General features: G+C 45.3%; 1 protein-coding gene across 6 annotated transcripts; it reads right to left on the reverse strand.

Moving 5' to 3' along the window:
- Positions 1-1,509: 1,509 nt before the first annotated feature.
- CLTA (clathrin light chain A) lies at positions 1,510-20,135 on the reverse strand. 6 transcript variants are annotated; one of them, XM_019729105.3, is made up of 7 exons: positions 19,788-20,134; positions 14,141-14,178; positions 12,541-12,658; positions 8,433-8,544; positions 4,059-4,112; positions 2,883-2,918; positions 1,510-1,961 (listed from the first exon to the last, which is right to left on the reverse strand). In XM_019729105.3, exons 1-7 carry the CDS (start codon positions 20,002-20,004, stop codon positions 1,790-1,792), a joined length of 747 nt encoding a protein of 248 aa, XP_019584664.1. In that variant the 5' UTR covers positions 20,005-20,134; the 3' UTR covers positions 1,510-1,789. The 6 variants fall into 6 exon arrangements, with proteins under 6 accessions (XP_019584664.1, XP_019584666.1, XP_019584665.1 ...); XM_074330716.2 differs by lacking the exon at positions 1,510-1,961 and adding an exon at positions 1,989-2,185 and having other exon boundaries at positions 19,788-20,135; XM_019729107.3 differs by lacking the exon at positions 4,059-4,112.
- Between the last annotated feature and the right edge of the window lie 169 nt (positions 20,136-20,304).

A 20,304-nucleotide genomic window follows, 5' to 3' on the forward strand; every position in this document is an offset into this window, starting at 1 on the left:
TCCAAGGTGTCTGATGCACTTAGTGGCTGGAGCTGGAATAGCAGGAGGCTGGCTTACTAGGGACTAGGTCTCTCTCTCTGCTTGTAGTTTCAGGGTATCACGATGTGGGCTGGTTTGGGCTTCCTCAGAGCATGGCAGCTTCAGGGTGGTAGAGCTTTTAATGTGGTGGCTCAAGGACTACCAACTTGGGTGTTCCAACAGACGAGCTGTGAGCAGCATTGCCTTTTATGACCTAGCCTGGGAAGTCACATAGCTTTACTTTTGTCCTATTATCCAGTCACCTCTTGATCTGAGGAATGTCAGACTTTACTGACATTTCACAACCTCATCCACCCTCAAGAAGCCCATATGGTGTGAGAAGCAAAAACCAACCCAGACGACACCACCAAGATAATACCAAAGGTAAGCTGCCCTGCACAGGAGAGCTGTGGGAGCTCAGAGGAGGGACTAAGGGAAGGCTCTGTGCAGGTGGCCTTTGAACTAATTCTTAAACTGGATTTTGACATTTTGAATGGCATTAATATGGCCCAGAAGTAACAAATAGGTGGTGGACAACAGCGATTGCTTGATTGCAGTCTGGGGTGGCTAAAGGGGAGAAATGAGCCAAGACCGGAACTGGGGGCCAGATCAACGAATGCCCAACTACACTTGGAAGGAGGGAAATAGGTGGAAAAGTAATGAGGGTTCCTCTTTCCTCCAGACACAATTACCATAGGAGATGGTGGACTTTCCCTCTTGGCAATGGCAAGACCTACCCATCCCCACCCCACCCCTGTCCCGAGTGTGGTATTACAGGAGTTTACATCAATCTCCAACTTGGAAATAGTATCAGGGAACTATAAGAAGATTTCTGACACACGGCTTTAGTCTCTGAAAGGATAGAAATGTTCTATGATCTACGCTCTGCCATTCATATAATACCTAACCACATGGCCAGAACATAGGAAATGTAATAAGGGCTAGAATGTCATTTTTCACTTTAACTAATTTTGATTCAAATAGCCACATGTGCCTAGTGGCTACAGTCCTGGCCAGCAAGCTGTAGATAAAGGATTTGACAATAGAGATATGAGCAGAGCACTAGGGGAATCCGGAGTAATGGGGCCAGCCACACTCTCATGCCATCCTGACTCAGGTGTAACGCAGAAGAGTCAAGTTCTCACTGTAGACCCCAGAGACCCCCCCCACTGAAATCTATCCGAGACCCTGAAGTAAGGGACAATGACAGACACGAGCCATCTGGGTGAAAATGTCTTTAGGCTGGTGAGGAGAATTCACAGAGCTCTATCTAGGTGGGCAACATGGGGTTCACTTTAGCCCTGGAACTCCCTTTTCAAATGGAAACTCCCATGGAATCCTATTATAGACTCGGAGCATTTTAGTTCAAGACGGGTGGATGCCCAAGGGCTGTGCCTCTTCAGCCCTAGAAATGATGGAAGTAAATTCCTCCTCCCTTCAAACCTCACTCCAAACTGCAGCGTATCTTGAGGTAAATAATGAAGCTTCACGTTTATTGTTTGAAACAGAAATTTATTCTCAGAATAATGCACAGAAGCACAGGTCGAGGCTACTGCTGGGAGGCTTCCCTCCCTTCCTCCGCCACCTCCGCCCCTCCTCTCTGAATGCCAGGGAGAGCACAGATGAAGGAAGAAACATGCAATCACAATGATCAACTCTAAAGACAAAGGTTTGGTCCAAAAGAACTCAACATAATTAATCCAATTTTGTGAAGAGCTTCACCGAGGAAGATTAAGATACTGCAGACGTAGTGTTTCCACAGGGTGGCTCTTCAGTGCACCAGGGGGGCCTGCTTGAGGGAGATGAGCACAGAGCGCATGCGGGAGACGTCTTTGGCCTGCTTGCTGGACTTGGGGTTAAAGTCACAGAGCCGGGCCACCCGTTCCCACTCAGTGCCTGGGGACGATTCGTCAATGTCATTTACAAAGGCTTCTTCTGCTGCCCTGGAAGCAACAACAAAATATGTTGGTTTAATGCAGAACCTCCGGTGAGCTACCTGGTGGCTGCCTTGTTACAGAAGTGACTGTGTCTTCATGCCTGGCATTCTGGTGTTCCAAAGGATCACAGCCTCTGGCCGTGGTCAGCTCTCCTAGGCACGGGTGCCCGGACTGCCGTGTAAAATGGTGGAATACAGGTGTTTGGTTCAGGCTCTCGCTCTGGTCCATCTCTGCTGATACAGAGCATTAAACAAGCAAGTCCTCAGCCCGCTACACTGTCTTCATTACTAAGAGCAAAGCAGCAGGCTGGTCAAGAACTTGAACAGTAGTTTATGTTGGGCTGTACTAAGTTTCAAGTAAATTTAGAGACTTCTAAAAAGCCCACAGGTCATTGCACAATAGCCTCTGGATTTATTCGTAAGGCTGGAGAGAAACAGGGCAGATCCAAAGAAATTCAAGACAAGCTCCCATGCTAGCAAGCACTAGAGACTAAAGCCATTCTGGAAGGGGTTTGTTGGGACATTCTCCAGTTCAGCCATTTTCCCTCCAGCCAGGTGCCTTGGGCCACCCGGCACACTGTGGCAGCGGTGGGCACCCAATGGCTGGAGAGCCAGTCAGTGGTAGGTGCTTTGTGGTGGGACGCTGCTCCAACATTCTCTCAGTCAAGGTCGGCCCACCCACAGTTGAGAAGCAGCTGGTGGGAGCTACAGCCCAAAAGGACAGTGGTAAAAGGGGGGAAGACGCACTATGTTCACCTACTCCGACAAGCACCACGGGCAAAGCAAAAGCGATGGAGATGGCTGGTCTGTGGGGACAGGGTGGCACTCACAGGGATGGCCGTGGCAAACACCGCTGAAGCCAGAGCCACTACAACACTGCGACTGCATGGCACACACAGTTAGGGGCAGTGAGAAAGATTTACTTAACTGTTCTAGGCTGTAGCAAGGATGGTTTATGTTTGTGCTTAAAGGTGAAAAGAAAAACAAGGAGAGAAACTTTAGGTCAGATATAGAAAATGAGAATGAGCTCAATGCAGATGGCCTGTAAGCTAGACATGCCCTTGCCGCTCTGTTTACGCTTGGGGACGTGCAGCTGGCTTTGCTGGGCCACCCTGCTGCCCAGCAAACCCAGACTCGACCTTTGCAGTCTCCATTTCTACTCCAGAGAGAATGTGCAAAAATCAAATCCAACACCACCTGTAAGTCCAGCATTTCACAAGTCTCATTGCAAATACATCTGGGGGCCCAGGAAACCCAGTTCTGTCTTGTAATGGGATGAACAGCTCAGTCACAAGCCCTCAGCCTGTGGTCCACCCTCCCCACAAATTCCTCTTCCTCCATTCCACCCTCATCTCTCTTTAATCAAAAGCTAGTCCTAATGTTGATGGAGGAAACTGAACTGTTTCCAAGTCCTCAGCAATACTGCTGTGATAACAGGAATCTTAAAGAAAACTTCTTTTAAATAAGCTTTTCCAGAGAAGATGCAGTGTTCTTTCGGGGGGAAGCCCAAGTGGCCCGTACCAGATAGCTTTCGCTATCTCAGCTTCAAAGCTGGGGCCTCTCTGCAAGGGTGAGGAGACAGGGCATCAGAAGCGGGCCACTAAAGAACGACATGCGAGACCACAGAGACACAGTTAGAGGCCCCCACTGGGGACAACCACCCTGTTCTGGACTCTTCTGCCCAAGGGAGACAACCAACTCTATGTTCTTTGAAGGAACCAAGTGTGGAAAACGCTGCCCCCACTGGCTCCCCAACCTGGGACGTCCACCCTCCTTCCCACCTGGGATAGGGAAGCAGCAGTGCTCAGACCCCACCCCACTCCCCAAACCTTCCCAGACAAGATCACAAATGACCCACATTCTGAAAGGAAGTCAGCTTCCTTCCCTCCAAAACCCCAATACGAAAAATGGCCGAGTTGCAGGGAATCATGATTCTGCAAGACAATCAATGGATCGTACCCCCAGCTAATCAAGTCTTAGGCAGCCCCCACAGTGCCAATTTGCAATCATTTAAAAAGCAAAGCAACTTGTGACATAAAAGGAACATTAACTCTAAATGAAAAGTAGAAAGAAAACAAGAAAAGGAATTAGTTTTGCAACATACACATAACCAATCACGTCAGCGAAGGGTTGTTTGTAGAAAGCTTCATCTGCCACCCTAGACAGCAAGAGATCCAAAAGGCAGGCAAGCAGGCAGGAAAAAAGAGAGAACATTGAGAAGCAGAAACATCTCAAATCCACAATAGAGGCGCAGCTGTGCTCCGGGGAGCTGTTCCCAAGGCTCCATCCTAACCCAGCAAGGCTTCCAGCACTGGAGACCAGTAGGCAAGGCTTCCCACTGGCCTTCCCCAGGGGGGTTCACCCCTGGCCTTCCCCGGGCCACAACAAGCATTTCCTAAGCACCCACTTACGAGCTAAGCCCTTTTATAGCCATTGTGTTGGTTCAGTCTTAACCCCAACAAGCTCGGACACTGAGCGTTCTCAGCACTTCACAGATGAGGGGAGAGGCTGAGATGAAGCATCTCGCTCAGCAGCCAGTGCCAACAGGGGCCGCAGAACTCACAACCAAGCTGCCTGCCTCTTCTCACTGCACAGTAATACTTCCTCCGGCTGGGGAGTGCCCAGGACGCCATGCCAGCTTCCTGCCAGCCTCAGTCACTATCACCGGACCTCAGAGCTGCCACACACCAGATGCATTAGGTCCCAAAGCCAGTTTTATCTTGGATTATCTAACTACTGCTTCCCACACTGGCTGAGTGGGATCAATTTTCAGTATCCTAGGAACACATATGGTCATTTCCAAATTCCCACCTTAGAAAAAAGGCAGCCGGAGGCAAGTGGTCTGGTGGCAAGAACTACAGACAAGAGTTCTGGCTCTGGCACTGTGTACCCTGAAGTACGGCTGTCCGCTCAGTCCATGCCAGACTTCACTGCTTTGACAAGGTGCAGCCCAGAAGCCAGAACTTCATCCCTCCTTAACTTGCACAGATCGGAGCAAAATGATAGGGCTCTGGGACAAGAAGGAAAGGGGAGGAGGGCATGCTGAGTGGAATTTACACTGCAGGGGACAAGCTGGCTAGACTCTGAGGCCCCAGGCTGCCTACCTTGTCCATGGTGGGCGGGCAGGGCAGGGAACCAACCTCGCCTCCCTCAAAGAGTCTTACCCTGTCCTTTGCCAGGTTAGTTCGAGGCACAGGAGTGGGAGGGCCTTTTTTTAAAGGACAATCATGCCTGGTTATTAACCTAAGATCACGTATTTATTTGAAAGGAAATTCTAGTAATTTTAATTTCAGTTTATTTTTAAACTCACACATACCCTTCCTTCTTTACCATTTTGGTTTCTACATAGGTGTTTTGTGGAAATTTAAAGAAAGCAAAAACAGCCTGATTGTAACTCAAAGTGAGTCAGCAGGAAAACAGCTGTTTGTGGGCCGAATGAGTGGGAGGGAAAGGAAAAGCAGGCCAGCTTGTAAACCCATAATCCTTTTAGTTGACACAAAGGACTAAACCTAATCAATTTCAGTGTGTACTTGCTTCTACAGAAAATAAAGGTTTAATGACTCCTGTCAAGGCTAAGACAACAAAAGCTTGAATGTTAGGCTTTTGCTCCTTTGCAGCTTAGCCCCAAGACTAAAGAGCTTGTCTGTGACAGCTCGGCCGCTTACAGAACCAGGACAAAGGGAAGAAACACACACAATCAACACAAGCGGCCCCTCCAACCTGTTTGTTCTTCACCCACCAGACAGAGTGGCCTTCGGGCAAGGGAGGAAGGGCTCAGGGAAGCCTACTGGCAGGGAAGAGAAGGGGAAATGCCTTCCGGCCTGACCACAGGGCGCTCAGGAGGCCAACACACAAACAGCCCAGAGCTGTCATGGAAAAAATGTTTGCCTTCACTGGGAATCTGGCGTTCCCAAACTTTTACAAGCCTTGAAAGAGGTAAAAGGGGAGCTGTTTCTGTTATGGATTGGAAAGGGACATATTCCGAGTGGTTCTCGATGATTAAACTCACCTGACTTGCTCCTAAGAAAAGAGAATTCTTTCCCACAGGCTGTCACTTAATAATTCATGACACCTGTGCAGAGACGTTTAGGCCACTACTTGGGGTAAAAGAAGGGAAATGCAGCCTGAAGACTGACGCCAGACTAGAGATGCCTCGAGAGCGACATCTACTGACTGTGGTCCGCCCACCGCACAGCAGAGCCTGGCACAGATGTGCTCTGCCAGCTGCAGCTGAGGGCATCTGGAAGGCAGGAAGCCTGATGACACTCATAAAAACAGGCAGGCCCTTGCTTTCCGAGTCTCCTCTTTCGAACTTCTCTGCCTTTCTGCCTTATCTTTGTGGTCCCCCTCAAACACCACCTGCTACAGGAGTCACCCAGGGAGAATGACATCGCTTAAAATGAACACCCTCATTTTCTTTTCTCAAAATATTCACTATTTACCTGTGGACAGACAATGAGAAAGATAAGTCACTTTACACATAAAAATGGGACTTACTCCTTTAGTCCCGCGGGACTCTAATGTTTGAGTCAAACATGGATGGGCAGGGGGAGCCATCAACAATGTCAAAATCCCTGGAGAAGTCACCCAAAGTGGCTTCTACCTCCGCCCACAAGAATCATTGGCAGAAAATGTAAATAAAAACCATCCCTCTGTCTTGGAACTCCAGTGACAGTGGCTAGTGTGCCACTAGCTTTACACATTCAGGGTCAGACAAGGTTTCTACAACACAAGTGACCTGGTCTCTAAACAGCTCAAATTCTCAATTAAGTGGTAAATTTAAGTCTCTTCCCCTCTCTGAAACCTGAGGTTTATCTATGAAACCACCCAACCCAACATTCCATAATTCTACATAAAGAAAGGTACGAAGCCCTTAAATCAATGCCTGGGGAGACTAAACCTTTAAGACTCAGCTCCTAAAAATGGTGTAATTACTCTCTTCAAGGACAACTGATTCTGTATACAGACAGAAGGGATACAGTTTAGCAAAACTCTAATGGGAAGCCTGTTCCCAACATAATCATTTTTTAAGTCTAAGTATCTGAATGTCAACTTAAGCCTCAGGGACCCGTAAGAGGGAGGGTCAGCCCAGTTTTACCAAGTACTTCAAAGTGGACTGACTCATGGGCTGAGGCAACTCGCTAGGGGAAATGGCCTCACGCGGTGCTTGCACGAAGCACCCATTCATCTTTCTGGAGAGACGTGAACTTGCATCTGGGGGAAACCATCTTGAGGGAGGACAGGATAAAGGAGCCTGGACCTGCCAGCACTTCAAACTGACCACAAGCTCAGCAGAAGCCCGGAAGCTAATCCTACCCTCAGTATGTCAGGGCCCAAGCCTGAGAGCAGTCCCCACCGTACTTAGCACAGAACTTCAAAGGGAACCCAACAAACACGAGAATGCGTCCTCCACAGAAGGCGGCCAGGACAGACGCTCAAGCCTGGCATGAGGGGCGGCCACAGGAGACAGGGAGCTGCAGACTGCTGTACAAACAGCCATCTGTTCTGTCACAGGTGCCCCACAGGGCACGGGCGGGCTGGCAAAGCAGTCAGCTCCCTCTTTTCTGGCAGATTTCCAGCTAATATTGCTGACAGAGACAAGGGCACTTAAGCCCATTTCCACCCCGGAGAACAGGAACCGAAGTCTCTTTACTCTGAAAACCAAAACTATCCCAAGACCAGTCTGGCCTGTCTTTACACTGAAGGGAGTAAAGTCTGAGTCCAGCAGGCAAAGCAAGCCCACTGACTTACACCGAGGCGGGCAGCATTGCCTCCGCCTCTCTTTCTGAGCTTCTTCCAAGTGAACTCAAAACATGGAGCATTAAAGCCCACAGCCTCTGATCAGTGGTGATGGGAGAATGTTTTCTCCCACAACTACTTAACCTTCAGTGAGTGAATAAATTCTGAAAAGAGCATTTTATAAGTCAACTCGGGATTTTCTTAGACATAGATAAGTACCAGAGAACCCTTAATTCTGAAATCACTGTGTTGGACGACCATCCTTGGCTACCTAATTACAAAGCACATTTCCCTGCCAAAGGACCTCTCCAGGCAGCTTTCAGAAGGCAGGGATGTATTTAGGGGACGCAACATGACCAAATCTATAATCAGTCCCTCCCAGAGGAGACCCTGGTATAGTCATGAAAGCAGCCTTTCATTTCAGGGTTCCACTTATACGTGTGGACTTGATCCATGAAGTAACTTTTCCTTTTGCTGTCTCATACAATTACAGGTGGTGCCTATTAACCAAACTCTTAGTTGAAGAGCTAAACGCACTATAACTGGAATGGCTGTAAGACTGAATTATGCTCACAAGACTCAAAAGACTTGCAATGCTTATGTTTTAAGCACTTTTTCAAAAACCCTCAAAGACATTTCATACTAAACGAGTCAGCAGCTGAGAAACTACACTGGCCGTTGGAAGTGGATTTGATTCAATCTCGGAAAACAAGCTGTGCTAGAAGCACCATGGACTGACCTGTTGTTTGCTTTTGTTTTCTGTAGCTGCTCGTCCTGCCGCGCATACCATTCTTCCAGCTCCTTTATTGCTTTTTCTTTCCACTCTGCTTCTTGCTTCCGAGAATTGGCATCTGTGAAGAAAAGTAAAAGAAATATAAATGAAACCAACACAAATTCAAGTTCATTTCATCAGTCTCTTTTGGTCGTATCATGTTTATGCTGTGTGCAGGTTTGTGTGCTGGAGGGAGAATAGTTGGGACAGAAGATAAAATTCTGTTTTCCATTTGTACAACCAGCTCTTGATCTTAGTGATTCTACTCAAGGAGTTTGACCACGTCTTATCCCAGTCCACTGACACCTTAGTGGATCACTATTTTGGGGTGTTTATTTTGTGGGGAGGGAGTGGAAATACTAACTTTTAATATAAAAAAAAGCCTTTGGAGGCACCAACTGGGGAAAAGGCAATTGTGGATGATTCTTTAATAATGCTACCAATATTAGTTCAGGGTGGACTATTCATAGTCTTTTCACAAAATCTTCTCACAAACTATTCCACAACCCAGGTGGACAATGGTTTTGTAAAACACACTCTCTTAACTAAATATGGGAGAAGCACTTCTATGAAGCAGGGAGCTATTAGGAATACCAGTGGCAGAGAGGATTCAGCAACCAGGGATGGCAGAATAGAGATGTTTGAGTTGAGGGGACCACAAAATATCTATTCCTGCTTAGATACAGAGCGAGTGTGCGGCAGAGCTGGATAAAATGAAAAGAGAAACTCCAATGGAGAGAATTGCAGGGCGTGGTGGATCACTATTAACAGTTACCCCAAGGTTCTAGAAGTTACAGGGAGAAAATGCACACCTAGCAGGAAGTTTCTCAGGACTAAATATGGGTTTTCCTAAGACATTTAGCCAGAGACATGTCAGTAGATAGTGCGAGAGAAATATAGGTCAGAGCTACTGCTGCAACTGACACTTGAAGCTACCCTGATACTTCACTTGAAACATGTTCTTGGGACATTCTCTCTGGCAGGTGTTTTGTAGATGTCTCATTTAATGTTTACAATCCCAAGAAGGTAAACTCGTATCATATTCAGCAGTGAGAAAAACTACAGCTCAGAAAATATGCGAAGACTTCGTAAAGGTTACAGTAAGTGGCAAAGCCAAGATTCAAACCGAGGTCCAACTCTGAAGCTCATGTTCTTACTTCATGCTGCTGTCTCAGGGGCGAAAGGGAAGCAAGCCTAGAAATAACTAGAAATAACCACAAGATGTGACTAGAAGGTGGTCACCACTGATCCTGACCACAGTTTAGACAGTGCAGCCAGAGCCTGTAGTTAGTAGTGTCCTGGGGGGGGGGGGGGGGGGGGGGGGGGAGCAGTGGTGGTGGAAAAGAACCACTTGGAAGAAGCAATTAAGCATTTTGGGGCGTTTTTAGGGCCTTTGCAAGAAATGTCTTATAAGAACAACCTGCAGGAAGCAGTCTGTAACTACTAGAAATAGCATTAGCATCCAGAAGCTCCCCCACAGTTCCAGATTATAAAAGAACTTTTTACCGTTATCTGTTATCTAACTTATCAGAAGGTGACCTATCGCTCACTAGAATTATTTTACTCAGACTCTCCATTGATGACAAGTATACAGAGTGTACTTCTGATGTGTGTCTGTCCATGACATTAAGTGTATGTGGAATAAGAGATACCATGGGCTGATGGTGACATGTGGACAATTAAAAAATACCAAAGTTAAAATGCAAGGTCTCCTTTTCAACAGTGGTGAAATTACTTCTAAAAAATTATTTTTGATTGAAGAGTATTTTCTTTCTGTGTAGGCTGATAATTTTTTAAATGTTATTATATAGTAGGAACAAAATATCTCTCAAAATTTTATTTAAATAAAAATTGTATCCACCTGCACAAATTGTAGACACTGCATAAAACAGTCTTCTTTATACTGACTTCTTGCTTTTACAGATTTATGAAGTGACACTGGCAATAAGAATTTAGACCTCTTAAATGCTTAGCTTGATGATACAAAGATCCAAACTGTAATATAATCTCTGTGCATCTGGGAGGGAGAAGTGGGAGGGAAGGATATAGAGTCCCCTCAGACAGCAGGGCACACTGACAGCTGTCTTCTCCTCTGGCCATCCGCATTACTGTTCACAGAAAATTATCTGAGAACAGCCAGTAGCTAAGCTGAAAACCACTGGCACTGGTTCTCTATTCTTAGCATCTTGTGCTTTCTCATAGTTCTTGCAAGGAAAAAAAGGTAAACATGAAGAAACACCTAGTTCATGGACAAATTTAATCTGATACAATCAGAACACAAGTGTCCAATGTGATAATTGAAAAGGAAACCACAATTTTTCCAAACACCGAAGTGTACTCTCTCCATGGAGAAGACAACTTTGCTAAACTTTGGGGAAAGATCAAGTTGAGTTCTGTAACATGAAAAATATTCCAGTAGTACTAATACCAGCCAAATCTTGCCTCTAAGCCTATTACGAAGAGCTATACAAAGAACAAGCAAGGACTGAAGCTGCCAGCATCATGAAGACCTATTTCATCTTTCTAAAGCTGCACTATCCACGATAGGAGCTACTAGCCACATGCGGTTATTTATTAAAATCAAATGAAATCTGAAAATTAGTTTCTCAGTCATACTCGACACATTTCAAGTGTTTAATAACTACACGTGACTGGTGGCTACCATACCGGAAAGCACAGATACAGCATATTTCCATCATCATTGACACAACTACTGGTTAGTGCTGTAAAGGTTCAAACAAGTGTGCCCTATGCTCTGAAAGCCACATAGGCTGGGCTGGAGAGACAACAGATTTTACACTAATTGGCTGTGTTATCCGGGTCATGTCCCTTCCTATTTCTAGGTGTCAGTTACCCCTTCTGAAAAATAGGAGTCATGTTTTCACTAGTTCAGTGGTTCCCAAGAAGGACTAATAATGCTGACATTGTGGTTACATAGCAGAACATCGAATTTCTAAGTGTACAATATTTAGGCACGAAGTATGTGATATCTGTATCTTAAAAGGAGATCAGAAAAAAATTGTGTGTATAGTCATAATACACGTGTGTGTATAAAACATACACATACATGCCTCATTTATATAAAGATAAACCAATACGTCAAAATGTTAATTACTGATTCTAGAGGGTACACATGTTCATTTTACTCTTTCTATTATTCTGTTTGAAATTTTAATAAAAAGTTGAGAAAAGAATACTCGTGGATATCATCCCCACATTCTGCCATACCTCTCCAACTTGCATGTACAGATATCAAGTCTCTCCTGATTGACTGAACAACAGCTGACACCAAAGGCCAGGCTGGCGGCAGGCACTGGTCAAGGGCTCAGCCTGCCCGGCAAGATGGGATACACTAAATGCATGTGGCTAAAAGGATGGGTGCGGACTCTGAAGCAGGGCAGACTGAAGCTGAAATTCTGACTCTCATACTTCTTAGCTGTGTGATTCAAAAACTTAGTGTACCTATGCTTCTCACTCTTCTCATCCATAAAAATGTAAAAACTTACCTTCCAAGGATAGTAGGGTAAGCAAACCAACTGTACGTGTTTCCTAACATACCTCACATTTTCCCCTTAAGTGTTACCTTAAATTCAGCCTTCAAATGATAATGGACTATTAAGTCTCTGACATGGATATAACACCTTCAAGTTTCCAAAGCATTCTCAAAAATACCACCTCTGAAAACCCTTGGGGTTGGTAACATTGATCTTATTCCACAGGTGAAGACACCGACTCTGCAAGGTTTGGGTAAGCAAGAGCCCACAGTTGGTAAGAGTTAAGGCTGGGCATTACACCCAGTCTTTCCCCCCAAGTCCACGGCTCCTTTCCACACCCCGCCTCACTCTTCCTGAGGATGCACATGGTGGCTCTCTGGGCTGCCCGAGTCCTTACATAACTGCCTGTGATTAAGCATCTCCATGTGGGGAGCCTTGTGACCTTCAGGCTGAGGAGGAGATCTTCCCAAAGACTAGACAAGGACACTATGGCTAATTCAAGTTAAAAAGGGATAAAAGTAGAGTCAAGATCAATTATTCCACTGAAAACAGACACCCACAGACAGAAAGGGATTCCTTACCAAGGGCTTCCAAGCGTTCCGTTTGCTCTTCTCTCCACTTACGGATACTTTCAGGCTCTGATTGCAATCGATCCACTTGTGAAATAGCTGCATAACTGTCTGTTGGACCATTACTCTCCTTAAAACAAAACACAATTGTCCTCTATCAGTACCCACAACTCCTTCCTGAAAGGCACTTCCAATTAGAACCCCTGGTTATGTACAGCACTGACAGCTGTAAAATGTTAAAGGTACCTCAGCATTAACACAACCCTACATGCTGCAAGGGCGCTTTCAGTATTACTGCACTTAATCTTCACAACCCAGGAGGAGGCAGCATAGTTGTTACCCTATCTGTTAATAAATGGGACATGAGCGCAAGATAAGGAAAGTCGGGGAGGTGAGTAGTGGACTTACTAGGAAACAGTGTTATCAGTTTTCTGTCTCACTCTAAAGGCCAAATTCTAAACCAGGGACTGGAAACTACAGTCCAGGCCGGCCGCCTGTTTTTATAAAATTAAATTTTACCACAGCACAGCTATGCCCATTCCTTTATGTACTGTCTATGGATACTTTCGTGTTGTAGCAAGAGAGTAGTATGACAGAGAACGTATGACCCACAAAGCTTAATATGTTTACTATCTGCCCCTTTACAGAAAAGGTTAATTCACCTTTGGTTTAAACCAATTAGACTAATCTCACCCTTCTTGCCAGTTAACTGGTTGAGGGATGGGCAGAAACCCAGGCATAAGCGAGGCACCAGGCTAGTCCCGCAGGCCACAGTGACTACTTGGTTGGTCCAGAGGGAAATGCAGTAGGTGGGTGGGAGAAGAGGAGAAACCTCTGTCTTGTTCTAGATAACAAGACATGCACATGTGAGGCCTGGAAGTGCTGCAGCCATTTCACCACGATGAAAAAAGCCTGAGTATGAAACTGCACACTCGGCAGGCAGAGCCAGAGTCCTAGAAGAACTGAGTCAGAGTTTGGTCTGAGGACACCTAACCTAGCTCAAGGCTCTTTCAATTATATAAACTCGTAAGTTCTCTATGTTTAAGCCAATGCAAGCAGGGGTAGCAAATTGAGGAAGTTTAGAGGTACAGACGAAAATAATGGTATTCATTACAAATACCAGCCCCCCGAACCCCCCAATACAATCTAAAAGGTTCAAATGCTAGCCCCACCACATACTGCCTTTGTTACCTGTCTACTGATTTAACCTGTGTGCCTGTTATTCATCTATAAAACAGGAATAACAACACAGGTCCCTCAGGTTGTTGAGAATTAAATAAGATAAAGTATAAATAGTGCTTGACATGGTGGGTGACAGTGTTTAAATTCACCATCATCATCATCATCATCATCATCATCATCACCACCACCATGAAGGGTGATTTCTTGAGAATAAAGATGGTAACACCAGGCCCAGATCAATAACACTGTAAAAGAATGCTCTACCAGTGTCACTTCCCTTCAAATCCTTCTACTTTGGCAGGTAACATACCAGCTAATAATACATCCAAAATGTCAAGGGAGTAGGGTCCTTTCCAGGTCAGTCAATTCAAATCACAGGAAAGGAAAACTCTCGCCCACTATCATTCAATATAATCATAATACTCTGTACCTGGTAGTACTCGCCATTCATCACTCCTTCAACAGCATCTGTAAGACATAAGATTGCAGTCTGTCAATCATAGCTGGTCAAATGCTGGGCCAAAGGGTTACAGAGTGTAATGTAGTATTGTATGTTGTAGGTACTCTAAGTTACTCCAGGCCATCCCGGTACTAGATATAACAATAAACAACTTTGTAGTTAATGAAACCAAGATGTGCTTATACAAAATGACTTCACCAAAATGTGGACAAATATGCCCCAAGCCCAAAAGCTTCTGAGATTCTGCTTTCTGGCTTAGAGGTAACACATCAAACAACTCCTCTGGTCTTGGTTCCTAACTGATTACAGGCATACCTCGTTTTATTGCGCTTCACAAATGTTATGTTTTTTCTCTCGTTTGTTTGTTTTTTAACAAATTGAAGGCAAGACCCTCCACCAGCAAAAAGATTACTCCCTTTAATGCTATACTCCCTTTATTGTGGTGGTCTGGAGCAAAACCCACAGTATCTCTGAGGTATGCCTATAAATCCAATTTCAAATGCCCATTTCCCAAGTCAACCCTAACATTTTATCCATTCTTTTGGTTCTCTTGCTTTTTCCAATTACCATCCTCTTGACTTGGGGAGTATTGAAAATTTTATACATCATTTCCCCAGTGTGTCTCCCTGATACCAAAACCTTGGTTTTTAAAAACTGTAAATGGAGACAGAAGAAAATGTCATGTAATTTCATCACCAGCCCATTGGTTTCTATCCTGTTAGTTAAATGCATATTCATCTATAGTATTAAACTCTCAACTTTATTAATATGAAGACATCTACTACTTATCCCTTCCAACATGCCAGACACAGTGTTAAACGCTTTATATACATTAAGTTCTAATCCTCACAACAAACCTATAAATATCAGCACTTTGCAAATGACCAGCCTTAGAATACACGGAGGGTTCCTGGAAGTTAATAAGGTGTTCTTGAAGGGGCAGATAATGATGACAATATTTTCTCTCAAATTTATTTTTATGTTAAAGATATATAAGAAAAATATTAAATGCACGTATTGAGATAAGCAGCTTTTAAATAGTGGTGCAATACCTGAGCAAGCCAGGAAGTCACATCTGATAATCATCTGATAATTTGACACAAATACAAACTGCAGGATCTACGCATTTACCAACCCACCTCAGCTTTGATCTACGTTTCAATTGCTGGCTATGTATCTTGATAATTTCAACACATTTCTTATCCTTTCTTAACTTAATTTCCCTAATTTTACTCCTATGCTTTACTTATGATAGTACAAACATGAGTTTCTCTAATTTTGGTCACTGACATTTTCTTACTTTAAATTACCTACACAAGTAATTTTTAAAGTACTCTATAAAGTTTTAGAAATGCAAAGTTTACCAAAAAACTAATAAAAGTACTTGGGGCAGGCATATTCAATTGCTCCTCAGTAATAAATTCCTTGATGGAGAACTGCGGGGTCACAGGATACATATTTTAAAGACTTCTAAACCAACCACTTGCCTCCCTTTGGCCTACCATTTATATGACTACTATCAGTACACGAGTGTCCCATTTCTCAGACCTAAAGACTGAGTTTTACCATTTTTAAAAATGTTTGCTAATTTGATAGCAGGACAAAAACCTTAAGGTGGCTTTGTTATGCCAATCTTGTTTTCTGTGAGGTAATCACTTACCTGACATTTCATTTCCTTTACTGAATTGACTCAGTTTTGCCCATTTTCTGCTATCTTTTGATCTCCAAGTATTCTCTCTGTATTATTTGTTCTCTCGTACTGCAAATACTTCCCCATTGACTTTTTATATGATTTATGACACTTAACACCTAGAAGTACTTAACTTGTATGTGGTCACTATCAATTTATCCTTTATGATTTTTATATCTGCTTTTATGCTGAAGGCCTTTCCTATCGAGATATTCACTTTTCTTCTGGTACTTAAAAAAAAGTCTCTCTTTAATCTACCTAAAATTTATTTTTGTGTAAGACAGAAGAGTGAGATTAATTTTAAATCCTAGAGCCTACAATGGCTAGTCTGGCCAGGCCGACATTCTGGTTAATATATTACAGAAAACACACCAACTATCCAGTGCCTGTATTCCAGCCCAGGGCCATTCCCAATAGGAGAGACTTTGATCACTACTCCATCACGAAACTAGAAGCAATTCTCATCCCGTATCTCCTCTAAGTCACATGCTACCTGTCCTTTAGGTCAGAAGACTCAGCCACACCCCCTGGCAAATGCTTGAACTCTTCTAGTAACCGGACCACTGTACTGACACTCAACTGGCCCAAGTCAAAGGATCGGCTGTTGCTACAGAAACATGCAGACAGGACATCTAAGGCGCCTTGATTTATTAGGACAACTAAGCTAAGGAACTTGATGCTCCAGAAGGAAACTGGCTAGGGCATTTCAGGACAGAAACAAGGGGCAGAATCCGTTTCCAGAGATAAGACTCCCAAACACACCTTCAACCTCCCATGTTCCCCCACCACTGAAAGTCAAGCAGACCTGGGTCTGAATTCCAGCGGAGCCGTGTATTAGCTTGCTACCTTAGGATCACTGCTTAACTTCCACGATCAGTTCTCATCTGAAACAGGATGACACCACCACCCAGCCTGCAGACTTACTTACTGCATGGATCTGAAAGTATGGAGAGAACCTGGCATACAGGAAACAGACAGTACTACTGAAGACCATGCATGACATTTCCTTCAACTTCTCTCCACCACTGCTACCAAGAAAATGACTCTTCCCGGAAAGCTTGCCTGTAATTCACACACTTCTCTTCCTCTTTCTCTCCCAAGAAAGGACTCGTCAGGAACATAAGAAACAGTGCCTCACTGCCAGTCTCTTGACCGCTCCTTAATCGCCTCTATTCTCCTCCCTCCTCAGCCCTCGTTGATTGAGCTTTTCAACAGCTCTAGAACCAGGTTGCCTCTTTCCTGACCACTTGTTCTCCAATCCCCCAAGCCACTTCACGCAGCTGCTTACCTCCCACATCTAAACTTATGACTCCACCTCTCCTGACAACTGAGGGAGGCAACCAGGGCTCAGGTCTAACTCCTCTGGTTTTTGCCTGCCTCCATCCTCCCCGGGCATTTCCCCCAAGGCTGAGGGAGTTTAGATTATGTTCCTCTCTCCTCAATCTCTGTTAGAGCCTCCTGCTTATAAATCTTTGTATAGTAACACATCCTATACAGAACTCCCTCCTAAAATTTGTCTCAACACATTCCCCCGCCCCACAAAAACCTATAGGTCTCGTAATACCTTTCTCTCCCTACTCCCAAGAAATAATAGTAGCTAGTTACTGTATGTGTAGTAATCATAATACCAGGTTCTGTATGTAAGCACTTTACAGGTGCTCTCTAATGTAATCCTAGCAACCCTACGTGGTGTATAGTTGCACCTTTATCAGAAGAAAAAACTGAGGCAGGGCAGTGGCGCTGGTGGCGGTTATATATGTTGCCTGAGACCACAAAGTTAAACTCACATTAAAGCAGCCTAGGACAGCACAGAATTTTGAGAGGAAGGGAGGGAAGGAGAGGTAAGGAGGGAGAGGAGAGACAGAGGGAGAAAGACACGGAGAGGGAGAGACCAACTAGTTCTCTAATCTCCAAAGGAAGTGCTGACCACTGCACTGTTTTTTTCCTTCTGACCACTGCACTATTACCAACCCCGACTACACTGTCAGAGATTTGGCTTTTAATCACTAAACGCTTACTTCACTAAGAAAGTCCTTCCTAGGAACGAAGTCAGCAATCATCCCTTCCTTCCCTTTGCTGAAAGCCTGATGCACACGGGACCCATGTGTCCAACACTATTCTCTCCCTTTCACCGCTCCAAAGCGACAATCACCAATATTTGCTGCTTCTGCATAGGACCCTTGGATCTGACATTTTTGCCCATTCCTTTGTGAGTATCTACTATGTGCCAGACAGCCTGCTAAGTACTCAGGCTACAGCAGTGAGCAAGGTATCCTCTGTCCTTGAATCAGGACAGTCTTCTAACTATGGGTCCCAATTCTCCCAACTCTGTCCTACCCAGGGCAGCCACAATTGCCTTTCAGAAATGACAGTCTCTTACCCCACTACAAGACAGACATAAAAAACTGTCCAAGGGCGGGGAAACAGGGCTCAGCTATTGCCCTTTTTCTTAAGCAAGTCGTTTCTCTGCAGGACTCAATTTTCTATTAAATGAGGGAGGTAAACTAAGGACCTAAAAAGTACATTTTATGATTCTTAGGCAAACGTTAAAGACCTGCCAAGAACAACAAAAACCCCTTATCACATAAAGCCAACTTCATCTCCCAGCCACAGCCCAGTTCAGTCCAACCTGCTTGCAATAAATTGCATTTTCAGGTATATTACACGTTCACATGTAATTTTCAGGTTTATTACATGTTCTTACTGGGGGGCTGATTTGCTTAAGAGGCAGCATGGTATAGTATAAGAACTCAGAGACTGCAAACTAGCAGTCACTACGCCCCAATACCCTAACAAAGGTACTGCTTGGCTTGGCATAGTAATTTGCGATTTCTGAGTCTGAATGCTTTTCTGAAGAGCACTGCTCTCCTGCACCAAAGCCTCAGTCCACAACACTATCTCACAGTACGTTCCTCTCATTTATGTTACCCACCTAGCCCCTGAAGGTTTGAGTTTAGGACAGTACAAACATTCCCATCTGCCCCACCAGTTCCCTATTCTTAATTACAACTTTTAAAGTAAATGCAAAGCCACATCTCATTTCTTCTAGCTAATTTACTACTTCCCTGTACTATTGAAAAGATCTCTTCCACTCGTTTTTCCCTCTCACCTCCACAATTCTAAACATCACAGGCAGATAAGGCATTTAAAGGTCAAACCGGCATTCTACTGCCTTTTTTGCTTTTTGCTTGAGTTTGGCTGGGAAAAGGCCATAGTACCTTCTCTCTATGCCTCTTGGAAGATCGGTCCAAGCTAATCTAGGTTCTGCTTAGGCAACACTGCCTACCAAAGGTGTTCCCATAGGATGTAGTTTCGGGAATCCTAGCCAGTAACAATATGTTCAACAAATGGTAAAACTTATCCCTCTTGGGCCGGAGTTTCTTTCTCGAGAGCCAGACCATCCTCCTGGAGTTCCTTATTCACTCCTCCTTCCCTCCCCATAACCCAACATTCTGTATCCCTTAAGTACTTAAATTATTGCATTGCCATTTTTGTTTGTATATCTCAAAAACGGTACTATTTTTTTTCTGCCCTCATTGCCTAATCACTGGTCCTGTGATGGGCTCAGACTTGCCTGTATGCCTGGCCAAACTGCGCCAATGCGGCTGAGCTTCGGAGGCGAGGCTCATGAAATACCAAGCGCTCAATGAAAAGTTCCGGAATTGAATGGACTTCTTCGGGCTCCTTAGCCTAGCACCCTATTTCTTTGCTTTCTCGCTCCATCCGCGCCCAGGAGCGCTCGAGCACACAGAACCAAGAAGGCGTCCCGAGCCTAGGTTTCTGCATGACTGGGCCGGGGTCTCGTTTCCTCTCTGCACTCCTCAACCTCACGTTCAGCAAGAAGAAGAGTTACACAGAGCTCTCAGACCCATTCTGGGCTGAGTTTCCAGACAAGTCCTCCCGCCCCAAACGAGCCCGCATTCTCACCGGGACCCCCCGGCGGCTCGCCGTGCGGCTGGGGCCCAGGAGCGCCGCCGTCCAGGATGGCGAAGGCCTCGTCGTTCTCGATGCCCGCAATCTCGCTCTCCTGCTGTGCCAAGAAGGCCGCAGCCGGGTCTTCCTCGCCCGCGCCAGCCACCCCGTTCCCCAGCGCGGGGCCTCCGGGAGCGCCGGTGGGGGCGCCAAACGGATCTAGCTCAGCCATGACCGGCAGTTCAACGGTAAGTACACCGATGCTGAGAGACAAGCTAACCAACCCACCGACACCCCGCCAGGCAGCAGCAGCTGTGGTGGCGTCTCCGCTCAGCGGGCAAGCGAAAGGAGGAAGAAGGAGGAAGCGGAAACCCTGCCCCTATATCCGGTCGATCTAGGCGGTATTGGAGAGCCGAACACGTAACAACCAATCAGAGAACAGCAGTAGTCACGAGCTACCCAATCAGCAGGAGGAGGGGCGGGACCCCGAGGAAAACTCGTGACTCGGACAGTGCCGAGGGCGAGGGCGTTG

The sequence above is a fragment of the Rhinolophus sinicus genome, chromosome 16, assembly GCF_057876585.1.
Source record: "Rhinolophus sinicus isolate RSI-liver-muscle chromosome 16, RSI-T2T, whole genome shotgun sequence".
Taxonomy (NCBI): Eukaryota; Metazoa; Chordata; class Mammalia; order Chiroptera; family Rhinolophidae; genus Rhinolophus; species Rhinolophus sinicus.

Excerpts from the sequence above, each read along its gene's own strand:
- CLTA (XM_019729105.3), bottom strand. The coding sequence starts at position 20,004 with ATGGCTGAGCTAGATCCGTTTGGCGCCCCCACCGGCGCTCCCGGAGGC. Across the intron at positions 14,179-19,787 it reads CGAGCCGCCGGGGGGTCCCG|ATGCTGTTGAAGGAGTGATG; the intron begins GTGAGAATGCGG and ends TATGTCTTACAG. Across the intron at positions 8,545-12,540 it reads GGAACGCTTGGAAGCCCTTG|ATGCCAATTCTCGGAAGCAA; the intron begins GTAAGGAATCCC and ends TTTTCTTCACAG.